The sequence below is a fragment of the Megalops cyprinoides genome, chromosome 7 (assembly GCF_013368585.1).
Source record: "Megalops cyprinoides isolate fMegCyp1 chromosome 7, fMegCyp1.pri, whole genome shotgun sequence".
Lineage (NCBI taxonomy): Eukaryota > Metazoa > Chordata > Actinopteri > Elopiformes > Megalopidae > Megalops > Megalops cyprinoides.
Window position 1 is genome coordinate 6,197,462 of NC_050589.1, and position 21,743 is coordinate 6,219,204.

General features: G+C 50.8%; 1 protein-coding gene across 2 annotated transcripts in view; it reads left to right on the forward strand.

Moving 5' to 3' along the window:
* The first annotated feature begins 1,237 nt into the window (after positions 1–1,237).
* mtor (mechanistic target of rapamycin kinase) overlaps positions 1,238–21,743 on the forward strand; it is a 102,412-nt gene continuing 81,906 nt past the window's right edge. The window contains exons 1-21 of one of the 2 annotated variants that reach the window (XM_036534475.1): positions 1,238–1,317; positions 1,974–2,136; positions 2,319–2,427; positions 3,058–3,290; positions 3,774–3,974; positions 4,124–4,258; positions 4,834–5,109; positions 5,510–5,618; positions 6,986–7,169; positions 7,621–7,749; positions 7,948–8,192; positions 8,698–8,913; positions 9,405–9,610; positions 9,987–10,109; positions 10,201–10,284; positions 11,415–11,507; positions 12,250–12,384; positions 14,193–14,322; positions 17,655–17,905; positions 19,057–19,143; positions 20,688–20,855. In XM_036534475.1, the coding sequence (XP_036390368.1) occupies positions 2,017–2,136; positions 2,319–2,427; positions 3,058–3,290; positions 3,774–3,974; positions 4,124–4,258; positions 4,834–5,109; positions 5,510–5,618; positions 6,986–7,169; positions 7,621–7,749; positions 7,948–8,192; positions 8,698–8,913; positions 9,405–9,610; positions 9,987–10,109; positions 10,201–10,284; positions 11,415–11,507; positions 12,250–12,384; positions 14,193–14,322; positions 17,655–17,905; positions 19,057–19,143; positions 20,688–20,855 (3,234 nt within the window). In that variant the 5' untranslated portion in view covers positions 1,238–1,317; positions 1,974–2,016. Of the gene's footprint in view, positions 1,318–1,973; positions 2,137–2,318; positions 2,428–3,057; positions 3,291–3,773; positions 3,975–4,123; positions 4,259–4,833; positions 5,110–5,509; positions 5,619–5,969; positions 5,991–6,985; positions 7,170–7,620; positions 7,750–7,947; positions 8,193–8,697; positions 8,914–9,404; positions 9,611–9,986; positions 10,110–10,200; positions 10,285–11,414; positions 11,508–12,249; positions 12,385–14,192; positions 14,323–17,654; positions 17,906–19,056; positions 19,144–20,687; positions 20,856–21,743 lie in introns of those variants that run through there. The other variant, XM_036534476.1, reaches the window with a different exon arrangement.

The window sequence follows — 21,743 nt, forward strand, 5'->3', positions numbered from 1 at the left end:
AGGACACTGCAGCAACTGATGGCACAGTAGCAGGTTTTAACACGCTTTAAAGCACCTCACATCCCCTTTCAGGCATCTTAAAAGCGCTCTACAGTGAATGGGAAGCAGTGATGCGGATTGGCTCACCTCAGCCGCTACCAAATCAATCAGTACGTTTACATGGACAACAAAATTCCGATATTAACCCGATTAAGACAATACTCCCATTAAGAAACTACCATGTAAATGTCTACCATCTACCTGGGTGACACATGGCTGCCATTTTGTGCAGGAGTACAGTCACCACTCATCAGCTGAGGTGAACAGTGAGGGATTTGAGAAGCCAGAAAATTACATGAGCACGTTGAAAGTATGGTCAGCACATTGTGCAACCCCTGTTCTTTTGTGATAATGACAGCAGCCAGTCAGTACCTCTGTCTACCGTCTTATCTCAAATGTCGCGTCTCCTGCAGTATAGTGTCCGCTGGGGTCACTGCACCAGGGCATTGGTTTTTGTATTCACTGCAAAAGGAAGACTGCCCTCTGCTGGTTCACTAAAACAACTACCAGTTTTTCCAGGTCTCCCATCAAAGTACTGTACTGACCGAGCTTCGTTTAGCGTTAACTGTATGGCAGGAGATGGGCTCGTTGTATGGGGACATTAAATGGGTGGAAAGGTATAATGTTTAAGGTATGAGTGAGGAATTTACCATAAAAATTAAACTAAATGCAATAACATAGTGAAATAACCAGTCAGTAATACCATAAGAGTGTAAGGTGAAATGGTGAAAGGAGGGGAGCTAGTCTAACGTAAACGTCGCGAAACACTGCCATAGTCTAAAATACAATTTAAAGTTAAGGGCATATTTGGTGATAAGGATTTATGGTGACGGGGAAAGCGTGGGAATGACATTTGTACAAACGCCCATCTATCGGTCATAACTGAGCCTGTGACTCCTAAACCTTGCAGATTGAGAGTGTCTGACCAACATCTCATGGTAGTTTATCCATTGGTCATTTTGACCATGTGATTGGTCAGGCGTTCTGGTGATTGGACATGCCGGTTTAGAGTTTACAGACGACCATCCTCGCTATTGAACAGAATCCACATCTTTTCTGACGTTTGTAAAGTGTGTCATCTTCATAGGATAGTTCTTCTGTCAATCAACTTAATCAATTCGTCATTGGATAAAATGAAGGACGTTTTCACTGCACGGTTGCGCAGGGACCGCCCCACAACTAGTTCGGTTGTCTCAACTGTTTAGCTTCAATGAAGAAGATGAGTGTTGGTCTTCCGCAGCTTGCCAAATAGCCAGTTTTCAATATATAGATTCCAGAGTAAGATTTATTAACTAAATAATTCTAAGTAATTGTCATTTAAAGTTCATGAATTGCAGTGCATTTTGTGGCCGGACTCTTGGTTGACCCCAGTGGAACGTGTATATCAAGCTTGATGTTTTGAAGCCATTGCATGCAATGTAGCTGCCTAGCTAGCTAGCTAGCTACCTAGCGACAGAACCTCTTCGAAATCATTTTTATCCATCATGGCGTGGCTCCCAAAAGCTTCGCAGTGCAGTTGCAGTGTAGATAGCTACGGTTATCGATAATGGTTCATGTCATCAGTTTTTAATTGCGTGCAGTGCTAAAACACGTGGTTTTGGTACGCCAGTCCGGGGAGGAAGCAGTCTAGTAGGATGCTAGCTAGTTGGCTAATGTATTTCATTTGTCGATAGCTAACTAGCTATATTACAGTTAGATTTTAGTCACTCTGCTAGCAATTAGCCAGCTAATATTCGTGATGTAGCCAGCTTTCTAGCTGTATTTTCTACCCGGCTTTTCTTCAACTGTTCACGCTATATTTGCAGTGCAGGCAACTTAGACCAGGTAGCAAGTAAGCGAACTAGCCACCCACTTGTATGCAGACATAACGGGCAGATTCAGATGCTCTTGGGAAAATGACAGCCTTTGAAACTTAGGTGCTTCCCTTTGCATAGATTCCCTGGTGGGCAGTGGTGCCCTCCCGTTACCGCTGCCGCCATGTCCGGGACAGCCACGGTGTTGCAGCAGTTCGTCAGCGGCCTGAAGAGCCGCAACGAGGAGACCCGGGCCAAAGCTGCGAAGGACCTCCAGCACTACGTCACCACGGAGCTGAGGGAGGTAAAAACAAACACTGTCTGTTTACAGGCGCCCGGCGATCGGTACATACCCGTCTCGAAACAGTCACGAACAATACACGTGATCCAACGTGGTACAACCTGTTCAGGTGTTCTTGAATTTGGGAGGAAAAAAACTTTTTAATTTAATTTTGATAACGTGTCCCTTCCCGCGTTGAATCCTAGCTGAGCCAAGAGGAGGCGACCACTTTCTACGACGAGCTCAACCATCACATTTTTGAGTTGGTTTCCAGCTCAGACGTGAACGAGAAGAAAGGTGGAATTCTTGCTATTGGTGAGTTTGTATACACGTTTGTTTCTTTGAAACATTAATGGAGGACAAATGTCGTCTGTTTGCATATACCACTTCAGCAATTAGTTCATTCCTGTCACATATCCCAGCCATACCCTGCATAGTAGCTTCAGTAGCTCTTCCCTGCAGAGGACCAAACGTCAGAACATAGCACATTGAGTAATAGTCTGCATACCAAAACAATAATGTAATTACTAAGGGAATGTAACAAGCCTTGTGGTGTTTTGTAGCGTGGGCGGCAGTGTAGCATAGTGATAAGAAGCAGGGTTCATAGCTGGAAAGTTGCTGGTTTGATTCCCCACTGGGGCTGCTACGGTACACCGGGGCAAGGTACTTAACCCACAGTTGTCTCAGTAAATACCCAGCTGTATGTATGGGTAACATGTAAAAATTGTAACCTGTGTATGTTGGTCTGGATGAGAGGATCTATTAAATGACAATAATGTAGTGTTTTATCTTTTAAAATAAAGGGGACATTGATTCTCTTATTATCAGGAAAGCACAGAATCTCAAACTTTGTTCAGGGATGGGAGGGAGGGATTCACATTTTGCATGACGGTTGTAGCCCTGTTCCTGACAGTATGGTCTGCATTCTGTATCCTCTGTCTTCAGTGAGCTTGATTGGAGTGGAAGGGGGAAATGCCACACGAATCAGCCGCTTCGCAAACTACCTGCGCAACCTGCTGCCGTCCAGTGACCCCGTCGTCATGGAGATGGCCTCCAAGGCCATGGGCCACCTGTCGATGGCGGGGGACACCTTCACGGCGGAGTACGTGGAGTTCGAGGTGAAGAGGGCGCTGGAGTGGCTGGGGGCGGACAGGAACGAGGGCCGGCGCCATGCAGCGGTGAGTGAGGAGATGGAAACCGGGGCTTTGTCTCCGTTCAGAGACAAAAGTTTTGGCTGTATTTTTTTTTTTAATGATGATCAGCGCAGAAGCTCAGAAAGACAAACTCTTGGGGCCAAACCATATATCTAGACACACTTTTCCAAGGCTTAAATTTGACATGGTATTCTTTTATACCACTGGGTAGTTCACTGAAACAAGGAAATAAAAGGACCTGAACCTGCAGCCTCTCTGACCGCAAACTCAGTTCATTAATGACTGCTTTGCTCAGGTTTTTGCTTTGTAAAATGGAAGATTCTCTGATAGTCTGACTGTAATATTACTGTGCATTCGGTAAGCCTTAGTAATCAGTTCAAATGAAAGACAGCTGCCTGTATATCCCTGCAATGTGTTGAATGGCCTGGTGAATTAGATAGCAGTGGTGTTGTGCTTAATGCGGTCTGAGCGTGGAGTTCTGATTGGTGCATTTGTGTTCCCTCCCAGGTGCTGGTGCTGAGGGAGCTGGCGGTCAGCGCGCCCACCTTCTTCTTCCAGCAGGTGCAGCCCTTCTTCGACAACATCTTCTACGCGGTGTGGGACTCTAAGCAGGCTATTCGCGAGGGTGCGGTCTCCGCCCTCAGGGCCTGCCTGATCCTCACCACCCAGCGAGAGACCAAGGAGATGCAGAAACCGCAGTGGTACAAGGTAAGCTGGCCCATCTCCCCACCAACAGACACGCTATAGCACAGGTGCATCATATGCAAGCTGTGTTTGATAGCAAGCTCCAGAATTGATTTAAGTGCAGCTCATAACTTCACTGGTTGATGTTGAACTGTTGGTGTGCTGTCCTTTAGCAAACCTTCGAGGAGGCAGAAAAGGGCTTCGATGAGACCCTGTCCAAAGAGAAAGGCATGAACCGTGACGACAGAGTCCACGGAGCCTTGCTGATCCTCAACGAGCTGGTCCGCATTAGCAGCATGGAGGGAGAGGTGAGGCCAGCCCTGCGCCTGTCTGTCTCAGAGGAGAGAAATCAACACGCAGACAGTGGGAATCGAACTAAATCACCTTCTGCTCTTTGGTTGTAATCAAACCATGCTTGCCTTGTGAAAGGTTTGATCTGAATCATGCTGTTATTATATAATTTATGGGAATGTAAAATCAAGGACTGTTTTGTCACTACAGTGACCATTCCTCACCTTGCTAAAGAGCTCTGGCTTCCTATTTGAACTGTTGAGCTGTGGATTTTCGGAGCTGTGACTTTGGTTCAACAATGGCAGAGAAATAGTTTTCAATGTACAGTGAGTGAAGTCTGAGTGAACTGTTCCTTTGCTAATGTTTGACTGCTGATTACCACCCCATATCTTCTGGTATTTAACAATGTCACAGTATGTGTGGAGATACCATGTGCCGTCCGTCATTGTATGAACCAAACAGCCGACTTTGCTGTCTTTTGATCGTTTGCAATCTGTGAGTGGCTGATAATGTGATAGGTAACCCCTTGTTGGGGTTAGTGAAGCCACTGTTTCCCACCCCGGCTGATACCAGTTCCCGCCCCCCTCCCCAGCGCATGCGTGAGGAGATGGAGGAGATCACCCAGCAGCAGCTGGTCCATGACAAGTACTGCAAGGAGCTGATGGGCTTCGGGACGAAGCCGCGCCACATCACGCCCTTCACCAGCTTCCAGTCGGTGCAGCCGCAGCAGTCCAACGCTCTGCTGGGGCTGCTGGGATACAGCACCCCGCAGGGCTTCCTCAGCTTCGGGGCCACGCCCGTGCCCTCCAAGAGCACGCTGGTGGAGAGCCGCTACTGCCGCGAGCTGATGGAGGAGCGCTTCGATCAGGTGACGCCCGCGAGCTGTCTCCCGCTTACGCCCAAATGCGTGCTGGGAAATCTGAGAGAGGTCATTGAGTTGTGAGGGGAGTTGGAATTGGCCAGAGTGGTGTGTGTGGGGGTGTGTGTGTCTATGTGTCTCTATGTGTGTGTGTGTGTGTGTGTGTGTGTGTGTGTGTGTGTGTGTGTGTGTGTGAGTGCGTGAGTGTGTAACATGTGTTGTGTGTGTTTTGAGCATGCATGCTTTGTTTGTGTATGAGTGTGTGTATATGTGTGTGTGTGTGTGCGTGTTCCTGTGTGTGTGTACACGTGTGTATATGTGTGTGTGTGTTCGTGTGCATGCTTTGTGCGCGTGCGTGTATGTGTGTGTACACGTGTGTGTATAGGTTTACAAGCCTCTCTTCCCTCAGGTGTGTCGCTGGGTGCTGAAGTACAGGACCAGTAAGAACCCCCTCATCCAGATGACCATCCTCAACCTGCTCCCTCGCCTGGCTGCCTTCCAGCCACACACCTTCACAGGTCTGCTATGAAAGCCCAAACTAACCCTCACCCTAACCCTTACCTTCACCCTCACCTTCACTGCCTTCCAGCCACACACCTTCACAGGTCTGCTATGAAAACCCAAACTAACCCTCGCCCTCACCCTCACCCTAGCCCTTACCTTCACCCTCACCTTCACTGCCTTCCAGCCACACACCTCCACAGGGCTGCTATGAAAACCCAAACTAACCCTCGCCCTCACCCTCACCCTAACCCTTACCTTCACCCTCACCTTCACTGCCTTCCAGCCACACACCTTCACAGGTCTGCTATGAAAGCCCAAACTAACCTTCACCCTAACCCTTACCTTCACCCTTACCTTCACTGCCTTCCAGCCACACACCTTCACAGGGCTGCTGTGAAAGCCCAAACTAACCTTACTCCCTACCAGATAAAATGCTAAACATGAAACAGTTAAATCCTATTGCCCGCAGCCAGTGTGCCTAAGGGCAGCATACTTGTGTTATACTGAAGTGAACATACAGGCAAACAGGGATCTATGGAAGCACCATATGTTAAACATAGTGTTGAACATAGAGTTGAATGTTATGTTCTACTATGCTGCAAGTTGCTTAGGATAAGAGCATCTGCAAAATTAATTGTGTGTGCTGTATGTGTGCACCATATTCATATTGTGTGCCATATGTGTGTGACATAATCACAGTGTGTACCATATGGTGCCACATAATGTTCCATGACAGTAACGTTAGCTTGCATCGTGCTGCCACAGTAACGTTGAAGAGCTACATGGCATTGTGTAAAAATGTGCTCAATGGATAGAGTGGTTAGGCATGGGACAGGCCTAAGTTCTTGGATCCATGGTCTGAATTGGAGTACAGCTTTTCCTCAGTGTTACAATGGTGAACAATTCAGTTGTGACAGTGACATTCTGTACTTCATTTTAAGGAAGAGAGGTCTCAGTGGTTGACTGTATGGAAGTTCTTGCCTCTCAAGGTGTACTGTCTTAGGTTTTCAGTTCCCATCTTCTTGATCTTGAGCGCAATTTTCCCTCAACAGAAAGTTGAATAATGACTGAGTGGCTGAATAATGTCTCGATTTGAAAAGATGAGTCAGACAATTCCTCATTTTTTTCCTGAATTTCTCAAAATGGAATCTGTATGTAAATGACGTACTATAGCGCTGCTGGCCTGAGTTCACCAGAATAGCATTTTTCATGGCATAGCCGACCATGGCTGAAGCCTGTAAGAAAAGGTGCTGCAGAAAGTCTCCCTGCTCCTCACGAAAGCATGTTTGAGGGAAGACCAGGCCTTCCTCTCGGGGGTATTCCGGTGGTCTCGCTCTCTCGGGTTGTAAGGACGGCTCCCGTTCGCTTGCGCCTGTTGCAGATCAGTACCTGTCGGATACCATGGGGCACCTCCTGGGCTGTCTGAAGAAGGAGAAGGAGCGGACCGCCGCCTTCCAGGCCCTGGGGTTGCTGGTGGTTGCCGTGCGGACAGAGATCCAGCCCTACCTCTCCAAGATCCTTGAGATCATCAAAGCCGCGCTGCCGCCCAAGGACTTTGCCCACAAGTAAACACCCCCAAGGACCTCTTAACAGTTCAGCTCACTACACAGCAGAGCAGATTCAGCTCTTAATCAAGTGTTACCCGTTTAGTTCTGTTTTATTTAAGCCATTAAATAAAATGGCAGTTTTATTTATCCATTTGTTTTATCTGTTTTTAAAACCTCTTCTGTCATACTGTTTGTGCTTTTTTGTTCTTTCTCTAATGTACAGGGCCATTCCTTTGTTCCTTCAGGTTCAACCACAACCCACTACATTTTCTGTTTACATTTTTATTCTACAGCGGTTATGATAGCTAAGGTGCTGTACAAATAAAGATGCTGCTATTATCATTATTATCAGTAATCGTGGGAATCATCAGCACTTAGAGGCTAAGCTCAAACCTGTATTACTTGGTCTGTTGTGCTTGTTCTGTTGTGCCAGAGGTGACCGGTTTCTCCCTTTGCCCTCTTTGTGCAGGAGACAGAAGACCATGCAGGTGGATGCCACGGTGTTCACCTGCATCAGCATGCTGTCCCGGGCCATGGGCCCCAGCATCCAGCAGGACATCAAGGAGCTGCTGGAGCCCATGCTGGCTGTGGGGCTGAGGTGTGTGTGTCTGTGTGTGTGAGGGAGTGTGTGCGTGCGTGTGTGTGTGCATACATGTCTGTGTATGCGTGTGTGTGTGTGCGCGTATGCGTCTGTGTGTGCGTGCGCGTGTGTGTATGCGTGTGCGCGTGTGTGTGTGCGCGCGTGCGTGCGTACGCGCCTGCCTCACCGCTGTGGTATCCGCGTGCTCCATTGCAGCCCGGCGCTCACCGCAGTGCTGTACGACCTGAGCCGGCAGATCCCTCAGCTGAAGAAGGACATCCAGGACGGGCTGCTGAAGATGCTGTCCCTGGTGCTGATGCACAAGCCTCTGCGGCACCCGGGCATGCCCAAGGGCCTGGCACACCAGCTGGCATCGCCCAGCCTCACCAACATCCCCGAGGCCAGCGACGTGGGCAGCATCACCCTGGCCCTGCGCACCCTCGGCAGCTTCGAGTTCGAAGGTGAGAGACGACACCTCAGAGCATCCTGCCTTTGAGCAGTTACCTCTACTGTCCACAGGGGGGGCAGCATATAGTCTCTTTCTTTCTCATTCAACACAGCACTTCAACTCATCTGGCGCATGATAATATATTAATATGAATTTCACACCTTGAATTTTGCGTGGAAGCAGGAATTGATGCCTGTGAAACACTAAGCCCTGCCTCTGTATATTTGCATTTAGTCGCTTTACATTACATTACTGGCATTTAGTAGACGTTCGTATTCAGAGTGACTTATATTAATTACGGGGTTTTTTTGAACATTGTTATCTATTTACACAGCTGGATATTTTTACTGAAGCAATTCTGGGTTAAGTACCTTGCCCAGGGGTACAGCTGCAGCGCCCCTGTGGGGAATTGAACCAGCAACCTTTCGGTTATGAGTCCTGCTCCTTAACCGCGATGCTACACTGCCGCCCTGTAGGCAGCGATGCTACACTGACTCCCCGTTTCGTCCCTCCCGCAGGGCACTCCCTGACGCAGTTCGTGCGCCACTGCGCCGACCACTTCCTGAACAGCGAGCACAAGGAGATCCGCATGGAGGCGGCACGCACCTGCTCCCGGCTGCTCACCCCCTCCATCCACCTGATCAGCGGCCACGGCCACGTGGTCAGCCAGACCGCGGTGCAGGTGGTGGCCGACGTCCTCAGCAAGCTGCTGGTCGTGGGCATCACCGACCCAGGTGGGCAGCCTTTACAGCCGGGGGGGGGGAACGGGGGTGGGGGTATGCCAAAAAGTGTTATCTGCTGGCCACTTTGAGACAGCGAGTTCAGGGAATTTGACCCTGACACCTGGGTTGACGCCCCTACTCTTGTGATAAGTGCCATTGGTTCTTTAAAGTGAGAAGGGATCTTGATTTAACTTCACGGAAAGACAGCACCTCCTACAGCACAGTGTCCCTGTCCCTTCGCTGTGGCACTGCTTTGTTATGTAGCTCAAAAGGGGAATCTGCCCCCTGCTGGCCCATTAACACCATTTCCAGCAGGTTTCCCATCTAAGTTTCACCTAAGCTTAGCTCCACTTCTCCTCAGCCATCAGGCTAGTGAAGGCCGTGGGGTGATGCGGCTGGTGGCCTGTAATGCTTTAAACACTGATGTAATGATCAGAGGGTAGTGCAGGATTTGGCCCAGGTGTGGAGTGCTATCACGCCGCGTGTTTCTCTGTTCCTCCCAGACCCCGATATCCGCTACTGCGTGCTGGCCTCCCTGGACGAGCGCTTCGACGCCCACCTGGCCCAGGCCGAGAACCTGCAGGCGCTCTTTGTGGCCCTGAACGACGAGGTGTTCGAGATCCGCGAGCTGGCCATCTGCACCATCGGCCGGCTCAGCAGCATGAACCCCGCCTTCGTCATGCCCTTCCTGCGCAAGATGCTTATCCAGGTAACCACGGAAACCACCCCGACATTCCTGTAGCATGACATGTCAAAGCTTTTAGTTTTGCGCTGTGGATGTGCTATGTGACATTTCCACCAGCAGATGGCAGCCATGTATTATTTTGGGAAGTTGACCTCTTATTCAATGTAGAATGGAGTGTGCTAAAAGTTAGTTTTACATTGGACAGCAGTCTGGCATAATGGTAAAAAGCAGGGCCCATGACCAAAAGGTTGCTGATTTGATTCCCCGCTGGGAGAAAGCTGCTGTACCCTTGGGCAAGAATTGCCTCAGTAAATATCCAGCAGTATAAATATAGAACTGTAAGTTGCTAAATGACAAAAATGTATTTTAATGTAATGTACATTGCTGTGTTCCTCTGCAGATCCTGACCGAGCTGGAGCACAGCGGCGTGGGCAGGAACAAGGAGCAGAGCGCCCGCATGCTGGGCCACCTGGTCTCCAACGCGCCGCGGCTCATACGCCCCTACATGGAGCCCATCCTCAAGGTGCGCCTGCCGTCCCCCGTCCCGTTCACCGCCTTGTCCCGCTGTTACTCACAGGTGCTGGTGTGTCATGACCGGGTCCCTTTCTTTCCAGGCCCTCATCCTGAAGCTGAAGGACCCAGACCCAAACCCTGGGGTGGTGATCAGTGTCCTGGCCACCATCGGGGAACTGGCTCAGGTAAGGCCTCCAGACCCTGCTGGCTACCCTGACCGTAGTTGCTCAGGGTACTGTGCCGGACTCAGATCAGGGCCCGATGTTCGTCCTACCGACTGTAACAGCTGTAAAAGTGTTTAGTGTTGGGTTTGATTTCAGCCCTCCTGGCTGACCTGATTGTAGAAGCTCAGTGTAGAGTGTTGGGCTCAGACCGGGCCTTTTACTGGCCGACCTGACTATAGAAGCTCAGTGTACTGTAGTGGGCTCGGGTCAGGTCCCTTACTGCCTGACCTGACTGTAGAAGCTCAGTGTACTGTAGTGGGCTCGGGTCAGGTCCCTTACTGCCTGACCTGACTGTAGAAGCTCAGTGTACTGTAGTGGGCTCGGGTCAGGTCCCTTACGGGCTGACCTGACTGTAGAAGCTCAGTGTACTGTAGTGGGCTCGGGTCAGGTCCCTTACTGCCTGACCTGACTGTAGAAGCTCAGTATAGAGTGTAAAGCCATGCCCAGACCCCTTACTGGCCTGTATGGTTTTTTGCTTATATTGTACTCTACCTCACTTGTAGGTCGCATTGGATAAAAGCGTCTGCCAAATGAATAAATGTTAATGTAAATGTAGCAGCTAACTGTACTTTGGCGGGTTCATTTCAGGCCCTGCTGGCTGACCTGACTGCAGTATCTCTGTGTAGAGTATAAGTCTCTGTCTGGGCCCTGCTGGCTGACCTGACCATAGAAGCTCAGAGAGGAATGTTATCTACAGCTGGGGGTGGGGGTGGAGGTCAGAAGCTCAGGACAGCTGTGTAGCAGAGAAGGAGAGTGGGGGACTCCACTGTAAAGAGGGTTTGGGCTAAAGCTACACACAGATTGGTGGAGATTCCAGAGCAGGGAGAGTGGTGTTACATGGGCAGATTGGGACAGGAAACAGAGATCAGTGTGTGTAACGGTGCTAAAAGGACAGAAAGCTGCAAGCTGCCATAATCTTGCGTGTGTGAGAGAAATTAGAGGAAGATGTCTGAGGTCATGCCTAAGCGTGTGTGAGTGTGTTAGAGAGTGCTCTGAGCCTCTGTGTGCGTGTGTTAGAGAGTGCTCTGAGCCTCTGTGTGCGTGTGTGTTAGGTAAAGAGCGCTGTGAAACCGTGTGTGTGTGTCTTGCAGGTGAGCGGTCTGGAGATGAGGAAATGGATGGACGAGCTGTTCCCCATCATAATGGACATGCTGCAGGACTCGTCCTCATTGGCCAAGAGACAGGTACTCACCCCCTCCCACCTGATGACCTCATCAGAGTTCAGCTGCCTGTAAAATGAGCAGTACAAACACACATTCCTGTTGTGTTCAGCAAATATATCCCAGAATGCACTCCTGTAATACATACACCATCACATAATTGCTCAAGGCCAGTCACTTCTATGAAGGAAATTTTCATCCTAAAACTGCTGAATGTCACTGGACTTATAAGAATTCTGACTGTAGTAATTTTTTCTGTCATGAGGGGTCCAGATGTTCACAGTTCGCCCAACAGAAAGGATTCAGAAAGTAAACTGGAGTACATGTGCATGTCACTCTCACTCAAAGTCTGCTTCAGCACTCTGAAGCACTCTCCACAGCAATGCGAGCGCTAAGCTCGCAGTGTGGAGTGCATATGGCCGTCTGGCAAAAGACCGGCCTGTTGGAAAAGCTGGAAGGAACGCTTCTCAATGTTATTGTCTGGCCCAGTCCACCGAGATGGAGTTAGAAAGTCAAACCAAGATGGCGTCTGACAGACAAATCAGCTGCCAGGCAGTGATGTTTCTGTATGAATGCTCACGTTGCTGCTGGTCTCCTGTTTCCTGGTGTATTGTTTTATCCTGTGTTTCTAATCAGGTGTGTCATAAAGGCCCTGTGATTTAGCGCCTGTCTCTCCGACAACAGCCATGTAGGCCCTGGTCATTTGAGCCTGTGGGAGGAAGCGTGTTGATCTCTCTAGCAAATGTCCGGTTCCTCCTCCCACCAGGTGGCGCTATGGACTCTGGGCCAGCAGGTGGCCAGCACGGGGTACGTGGTGGAGCCCTACCGGAAGTACCCCTCACTGCTGGAGGTGCTGCTCAACTTCCTGAAGACGGAGCAGAACCAGGGGATCCGGAGAGAGGTATGCAAGTCAGGGGCTACCGTTAATGCTAATCGTTACTGCGTTAGCTCCAGTATGGGTGGTAGTCACTGGATCCGCAAGGTTGCAAGTTTGAATCCTATATGAGGCACTGCTGTACACTTTTGAAAAGCTGTTAATCTGAATTATCGCCTAAGTGTGTATTCATATCGTGAGAATAAAATGAGAACTTTAAGGTATGCAAGTTGCTCTGAGCCAGGGCCTGTTCTAAGAACGCGTAAACAAATGACATAATGTGTCCTTGCCTCACTCTTCTGCAGCATCTTATTTGATGCTGGAGTGTTGGAAATGATCTGGGTGCTGATGGTTATGATCCCTCTGCTGCTCTGGTGTGAGTGAAAATGCAGAACCGCCCGCTGATGTTCTCAGAGTCTGTCGCACACAGTATAAACGGCCGCTGTGAGAGTACAGACGATCAGTCCTGTTAAAGACATTGCCGTGGACATGTGAGAGAACGCAGCGGTGGGCCGCACCGATTGGTCCGTGACGGATGGCGGTGTTTCTTAATGGGGTTTTTGCGTGGGGTTTCAGGGAGTTCATGTGGTTAGACAGGTGTCTGCCCCCAATCCTTCCTGATGGGTGCCTCAACTTCCGCTCGAACCCTACCTGATGAATGACTCCCCAGTCCCCCAATACCTCCTACTGCATCCCTCCACCCCCCCCAAATGTTCCTGATGGAACGCTCCACTTTCTCACCTCAACCCCCCGCCCCTCCTGATGGAATGCTCCATCACTCTTACTCCCTCCATCACTCCTAATGCATCATCGCACCCTCTCACTCCCCCCATCACTCCCTAATGGATTGTTCCACCCTCTCACCACCCCCCACCCCTCCTGATGGATCGCTCCACGCTCTCACCATCCCCCCACCCCTCCTGATGGATCGCTCCACGCTCTCACCACCCCCCACCCCTCCCGATGGATCGTTCCACCCTCTCACCACCCCCCACCCCTCCTGATGGATCGCTCCACGCTCTCACCACCCCCCACCCCTCCTGATGGATCGCTCCACGCTCTCACCATCCCCCCCACCCCTCCCGATGGATCGCTCCACGCTCTCACCACCCCCCACCCCTCCTGATGGATCGCTCCACGCTCTCACCATCCCCCCCACCCCTCCCGATGGATCGCTACACCCTCTCACCACCCCCCACCCCTCCTGATGGATCGCTCCACGCTCTCACCACCCCCCACCCCTCCCGATGGATCGCTCCACGCTCTCACCACCCCCCCACCCCTCCTGATGGATCGCTCCACGCTCTCACCACCCCCCACCCCTCCTGATGGATCGCTCCACGCTCTCACCACCCCCCCACCCCTCCTGATGGATCGGTCCACGCTCTCACCACCCCCCACCCCTCCTGATGGATCGCTCCACGCTCTCACCACCCCCCACCCCTCCTGATGGATCGTTCCACGCTCTCACCACCCCCCACCCCTCCTGATGGATCGCTCCACGCTCTCACCACCCCCCACCCCTCCTGATGGATCGCTCCACGCTCTCACCATCCCCCACCCCTCCTGATGGATCGCTCCACGCTCTCACCACCCCCCACCCCTCCTGATGGATCGCTCCACGCTCTCACCATCCCCCACCCCTCCTGATGGATCGCTCCACGCTCTCACCACCCCCCACCCCTCCTGATGGATCGTTCCACGCTCTCACCATCCCCCCACCCCTCCTGATGGATCGTTCCACGCTCTCACCACCCCCCACCCCTCCTGATGGATCGTTCCACGCTCTCACCATCCCCCCACCCCTCCTGATGGATCGCTCCTGTGTGTTCCAGGCCATTCGCGTGCTCGGCCTGCTGGGTGCCCTGGACCCCTACAAGCACAAGGTGAACATCGGCATGATCGACCAATCCCGCGACGCCTCCGCCGTCAGCCTGTCTGAGTCCAAGTCCAGCCAGGACTCAGGTGAGTGCCCCCCGCTCCTCCTCGAGGGGGGAACCCCTCCCCCCACCCCCCTGTGTCAGCGGAGCGGCAGGGATCGGTCGGGGAGGGGTTTCAGCCTGTTTTCCTCTCCATTTCAAACGCGAGGCCCCGCCTTCCATGTCGAGGCCTTACATAATCCCCTGTTGTAGCCCATGGTAAAACGGAGGAATTTGCTACGTAGGAAAACACTTAGCCACAGAACTAGCGGGGTTTTCCCAGGATCGAGATTACTAGCCTGCTGTGGCACAGACATACCATTCATTCTCCCACTGAGAGATATAATTATAGCTCCCACCTGCCCTGCAGGTCCCATACAGATACTATTACGTCTGGATGAGCTACGAAGGTGTCTTTACCAGGTGTAATTAGACAAGATCACAAAAAAATAAAAGGATACGTTCAAGTGTGCAATTTGTCAGAGCAGGGTGCTTTTGTGTGCCAGGGTTTGCGGTAGTTTAATGGCCCGCCTCCTCCCCAGACGAAAAGCGTTTACCTGTCTCGAAAAAGACGAGCGTGATTACCGGCGTTGAGCAGGTGTGAGGGGCGCTGGGAGATTTGGTTGCTCCGCCTCAGGTATGATGGTTTGGGAAGGAAACACGCAGGCTCCCCCCTCCCTCTCTCAGCCCCTCCCGCAAGGCGCTTTAATGGCTTTAGCAGCGAGGCCTCATAAGGAGGCGGAGGCAGGAAGCGGAGAAATCTCCCCGCCGAGGTGTGCGGTTACAGTCTGGGTCACCGTCTGGTGCGAGCGCCGCTTGACCGAGCGGGAGCTGGTGCACTCTGGGAAGGCCTCAATGCCGGGGGGCTCCATTTAACACCATTCTGGCCCCTGGCCTTGCTGTTTGGGGCTGTGTCAGAACCAGGGAGGGGGGGGGGAACACTGAGTTCTCTGCTGGGCTGGCGGAGAGGAGGGGACGTGTGGATCCGGGGGGGGGGGGGTGGGGGGTGATGTCACACTTAATTCAGCAGAGGCGTGCCGATGGACCACCGACATAGCCTTGGCAACCCCTGACTTTGTGTTTCATTTGCTTTCACACTGGCTACCTGGTGTCTCACATGCTTCCTCTCACATTGTTCTTGTTTGTAGTACATGAGAGGCCAGTGTTCTTCACGCCGGTTAACCGACAGGCTGGGACTCTTGGGTTTCAGGGTGGCTCCGTTTTACAGGGAGCGCTAGCCTCAGAGAGACCCGTTTATTACGGAATAACAACAAGAGGGTAAATGATCGTCTGGTCTACAGGAAGCTCGTTTGGAAGAAGTTTTGGGTGCCGTGGTAGGGGGCCTGTGTTGCAAACCGTGTCTAATGAAGCAGTGAAGCTGCGGCAGCCAATCGCGGTGCAGGCCTGGAGGCGGTTGGCTGGCCCCATGGAGCTGGGTCTGTAAATTCCAGCATGGTGGGAAAAGGTCAGTTCTGGACCGTGCTGCCCTTGTGCCGCGGTCTGACTGTGACCACAAACAGCCTCCACTGATACGTGACATCTGAATCTCCCAGACCGCAGCTGGCCTTCGAGCAGAGACCAGGTGGTCTGCAATGTGTCACTGGGGACGGCTCGCATATCTGAGGTCTCCTGTAGCGTAGCCACTGAAAACAAAGAGCTTTCATGTGACTGCAACCTCTGGCTCTCCATGGTTATCTATCCCACAGATCAGCGCTGTGCAGTTCAGAGTCCTCTCGGCCCACGCTGTTTAAACCGAAGGATGAGAGCTGTGCGTTAGTCATTTCTGGGCAGGTTTTCGTAGCTCTGCACGGTTCATATAGATTGTCTCTCCCACAGTCCCAGAGTTCAGAGGTGAATTTCCCTGATTGTGGGGTTTATGGGAAGGCGGAAAGGTCCGGATTGGGATCGCACGCCTGTTTTTGTAACAGCGCCCGATGAAAGGACAGTTTGCGTGGAGGTGGGAGGGCGGGGCGGTTGAGGGTGGGCCGCGGAGCTCCCTGTTTGTGCACCCGCGCCCCCACTCCCACCAGCTGCAGATGAGTGCCGGTGAAATCCAACTCACCAGATGACCGTTGTCTTCCTCCTCCTCCTCCTCTTCCTCTCTTGTTCTCTACTAAAAGCTACGCTACCTATAGGGCGGCAGTGTAGCATAGTGGTTAAGGAGCAGGGCTCGTAACCGAAAGGTTGCCGGTTCGATTCCTTGCCGGGGCACTGCTGCTGTGCCCTTTGGCAAGGTAAAATTCAATTGTGTAAACGGATAACATTGTAGAAACATATTACTCTAACTGATGTAAGGCGTTCTGGATAAGAGCACCTGCTAAATGCCCGCTATATTATGTAATGTAAAAGCGTGTGCTGCCCTCTGCTAGCTGACTCTACTGGTTTAACCCACCATGGTTCATAGGAACCACATTGTTTACCAACTGTAATCAGCACAGGAAATGGAGTCACTGACTAACTGTTGTGTAATGGAGCCGCGAGTTGAGCTGCAGCAAAACCGTACACTTTTTTTCTGTTTGTTGCACATTTGCATTTGGTTATTGCAAGGGTTAAAGGTCAACTGCTGATTATTTTGTTAAAAAATAATGGTAAAAACAGTGAGGTGGAGGCACCTTGTGGTGATCAGAGTGTTATTCAGCCGCAGGGCTTTGAGGAACTGGTGAAGGTAGCACAGCTGGCATGTCAGTATGCTTTGGAGTGCAGTCAGACTGGTTATTTGTAATTTCCTTCCTCAACAATGCTCATCATCCTTTTGTCTTTTAAAGGAAGAACATCGTGTTCGTCTTGCTCGCTAGCATCGTGTGACTTACCATCAGTTATAGTTATGTCATGTAGCTGAAATTGCTAAGAAATTGGCTGCATTGACTTAGCATCTGTTGCCAGGAGCATTTTGAAGTATTTTGGAAAAACAAAACATCTCATTGTGTTCCTCCCACAGCGATTGTGTCACAATTTCACAGGGATTTAGCAGTTGCAGCTATGAAAGTAAGGCTTCATCGTAACATTCTTAAAATGACATTTAAAATCCACGGAAGCTATTAATGTAATTCGAGTGAGAGCCCTGATTTGTAGAAGAGGTCGTACCCCTGCAGTGGCTGTACCCTTGGGCGGCAGTGTAGCATAGTGGTTAAGGAGCAGGACTTGTAACAAGAAGGTTGTTGGTTCGATTCCCCACGGGGGCACTGCTGCTGTACCCTTGGGCAAGGTACTTAACCCGCAGTTGCCCCGGTAAATATCCAGCTGTATAAATGGATAACATTGTAAAAACCTGTAACTGATGTAAGTCACTCTAGATAAGAGCATCTGCTAAATGCCAGTAATATAATGTAATGTAATATAATGTAATGTAATGTAATGTAATGTGCCCCTGCCCCCCAGCGGACTACAGCACCAGCGAGATGCTGGTGAACATGGGCAACCTGCCGCTGGACGAGTTCTACCCGGCGGTGGCCATCGTGACCCTGATGCGCATCCTGAGAGACCCCTCCCTCTCCAACCACCACACCATGGTGGTGCAGGCCGTCACCTTCATCTTCAAGTCCCTGGGCCTCAAGTGCGTGCAGTTCCTGCCCCAGGTCATGCCCACCTTCCTCAACGTCATCCGCGTCTGCGACGCCAACATCCGAGAGGTAACCCCCCCGCCCCGGCTCCAGGGAAACCGTGGGGGAAGGGGTGTCAGGGGTTAATCTATCATCCTGCCAACTATAATTATGTTTGCAGAGACTGTCTTTCATCAGGAGTGCTTATAGTCAATGATGTAGGTAGCTGGCTGTGCTGAACAGTGTGAAAGCATTATGTGCAAGGCTCACTGGTAAAACCTGGGTGTAATTGGAAGTTGCAATGATTCAGAACAGAGCAGAGCATTTCTGAGCTTAATTGGCTAATTTGGCTACTTGAAATTATACTCAAATTACCATAACAAGCAGAAAAAAAGCCTATACTGTTTTTAAAATCTAACAATGAGCATATTTTATGAATGTTCTGATGAATGTTAAGTAGTTCAAGCATTTTCAGATGTTTAATGGCTCTGTGACCAAGGTTATGTGAACAAAATACAAAAGGTAATTAGAACAAGTTTAAAAACACATGGTTTTGCCCATTTTCTAAATTGATTTTCCCTTATTATGGTAAGAATTCAGATTTTACTCCAAGTCACCATATGTGTTCACCTACTGCCATATTGTCTAAATCAGATGTTGAAGCCTTACATTTAAAATGTAGTTTTATTAAAGCCAATCGAACCCGTTTTATTGCATCAGAAAAGAGCCATGGAACAGATTGAGCCCAGTCTTAACAATGGTCATTTCTCAAACCCAGCAGGTAAGATCTGAACAATAGATTTAAGTCTATTATGTTTGAGCAAATTACACCAGGTATGTGTGGCAGTCACTGCATAAATATTTACTTGTTCTAAAAACTAAGCCAGATGCAGCGATTTAGAGGATAAGATGCTTGCTGTTCCTTTTTTCTTTCACGAGGACCGTGCCCAAAAGACACGGTGTACTTTGCGCTGGTCGACTGTTGATTGAGTGGCTTCAGTCCTGGCGTTGGTAATCCAGTCAGTCCCCTCTAATTTAAATTCTGACCTTGAACGTGGAACGCAATCTGAATGTGTGAAATTGAACTTGGAATTGACCAAGGAGCACTGGAGTGGATTAGCCGTAGAACCAGACTGAGGGATCGACCTCATCCCCAGATCGAGTTTCTTGAACTCAAAGCGACCCGCGAGCAATCACGCTTGTTTTTTGTTCTACCTGCCCCCCCCCCCCCCCCCCCCCAGTTTCTGTTCCAGCAGCTCGGGATGCTGGTGTGCTTCGTCAAAATCCACATCCGACCCTACATGGACGACATCTTCACCCTCATCAGAGTGAGTACGCGCCCCCCCCACCCGGAGCACCGAAACAGCTGTGCTCGCGACTGTGTGCATTCTTGGTCCTTGCCTCCCTCTCAACCCCTGAAACAGAACCAGGAATGACAGCGCTCTCTTTGTTACCGCAGCAGTGATGTTATCCTTTCCTGTATTAATCTCATTTGGGTTTGAGCTGTTCCTGTCATCACTGCGAGTATCTAGGCCTTTGTTTTGACTCCGGTTTTGCTTAGTTGCATACCCTGTGTGTCCGTGTGTGCGCGTGATTGAAGCACCATTCAGCAAAAACGCCCTTGTTGTAGGAGACACACACACTTGAGATTTACAGACAATTATAAGCCCTTGAAGAAACTCTGAAAGACAGCTGGACCTTTACCCTCTCAGTTCAAGCTGATTTACAGTGTAAAACCCAAGCACACCCGGTTATGAGCCCCGCTGAGAATTAAAACAAAGGACTCTTTCTTTTGTTTATTGTCTGCCCCCATACGTCCAGATGGGGAGCAGGAATAGCCATTCAGGGGCCGCAATCATATAAAATTGCACTGGCGTCTCTCTCTCCAGCAAGCGCAGAGCGATCCCAGAGCAGGAAAGCAGAGGCCGCAATGCGGGCCAATGACAGAACACCCCGACCAGGGGTGAGGCGAGCGGCGATTTTACAGAGCGCCCTCGAAAGCTCTCCCTCTCCCACCCCCTGTCCCGCAAACAGACCCTCTCCCACCCCCCCAGTCCCAAAAGCAGACCCTCAATCGCCACCCCCCTATCCTGAATCCCCCCCCCCCCCCCCCAATCCCAGACACCCCAGTCCACAAGCAGACCCTCTCCCGCCTGTCCCAAAAACGGAGGCTCTTTCAAGTGGTGTCAGGTGAAGTGGCTTTAAAGCCGCCCCCCCCCGACCCCCGCCTCCCCTCTGGGCCTGCGGAGCCCATTAGTCGGTACTCGAAATGTGTCACTCTGAAGCTCGGCCGCTTGACCCAGTTCTCCAGTTCTTCCACTCTATATGATGAGGTAGCGTTTGGTACCGAGCATGAACCGGTTGCACCCAGCACGGCTCGTAAAAAATTTCTGAGCAGGCGGGAGCAGCCGTCTGGATGGAAAGCAATATAGGTCACTTTCCCCTCCCATAATGAACAAAAACGGATGTGTGTCAGTTAAGGCGGTTTTGCATCCTTCTCTATCAACAGCTGCTGGATGCAGTGTGCAGTCTTTGCTGAGAAACTCATGCGTTATATTCCCTGTGAAATGTATTGTGAAGGTGTCTGATCTCCCATGAGAAACGTGGTGTTGTTTGTGGACTCATAAATGTATTTTCCCCTCTTAGGAAGTGTAGTGCAGGGTTGTTTTCTGACGTGCCTGACATGCTTATGGAGATGCAGAGCAGTCTCATGTGCCGATGCGTAGATGTATATGAACACCGTATGTAAATGTAATTGAAAGATGGAGAGCAGTCTAGTTTGCTGATGTGTGGATGTATCTGAACACTCTGTAGATGCAGTGGAATTTGGAGTGCATGCTCATGTACTGATTTGTGCCCCGATGTCCCTCAGGAGTACTGGACCCCCAACAACCCGATGCAGAACACCATCATCCTGCTGATTGAGCAGATCGTGGTGGCCCTGGGCGGCGAGTTCAAGCTCTACCTGCCCCAGCTCATCCCCCACATGCTGCGTGTCTTCATGCACGACAACAGCACCGGCCGCAGCGTCACCATCAAGGTAGGGGAGGAGGCGGGGCGGAGGTAGCCATAGCAACACCATCAGGGTAGGGCAGGAGGTGGGACTGAAGTGGTCATGGCAGCACCATCAAGGTAGGGGAGGAGGCGGGGCGGAGGTAGCCATAGCAACACCATCAGGGTAGGGCAGGAGGTGGGACTGAGGTGGTCATGGCAGCACCATCAAGGTAGGGGAGGAGGCGGGGCAGAGGTAGTCATAGCAACACCATCAAGGTAGGGGAGGAGGCGGGGCAGAGGTGGTCATAGCAACACCATCAGGGTAGGGGAGGAGGCGGAGCAGAGGTGGTCATAGCAACACCATCAGGGTAGGGGAGGAGGCGGAGTTGAGGTGGTCATGGCAACACCATCAGGGTAGGGGAGGAGGTGGGGCTGAGGTGGTCATAGCAAAAAGGACAGACAGGGTAAAGCCTGGGGTGTATGGTTTGGGGGGCATATTAAATTTTATTACATTATTGTCATTTAGCAGATGCCCTTGTCCAGAGCAAGTTTAAAAGAGTTTTAAAGAGTTTAAAAACTGTAACCTATGAACTTATGTTATGCATTTATACAGCTTGATATTTACTGAGGCAGTTTTGTGTTAAGTACCTTGCCCAAAGGTACAGCAGCAGTGTCGTAGTGGGGAATCAAACCAGCAACCTTTCAGTCACAAACCCTGTTCCTTACCACTGTGCTACACTGCTGCCCACATCTGCAAATTGTCTCCATACGACCTCTCACAGGGTGTAGACATCCAGTGTCCTTAATTCTGTCACTGCGAGACACTGTCACGCCGAAGTCCCAGACTAGAAACAGATGAGAACCCTTGTTCTCATTAGGCTGTCAGCATGTCATCACTCCTTGTGCCAAGTGTGAGTTCCTCTTAGCTAATTTA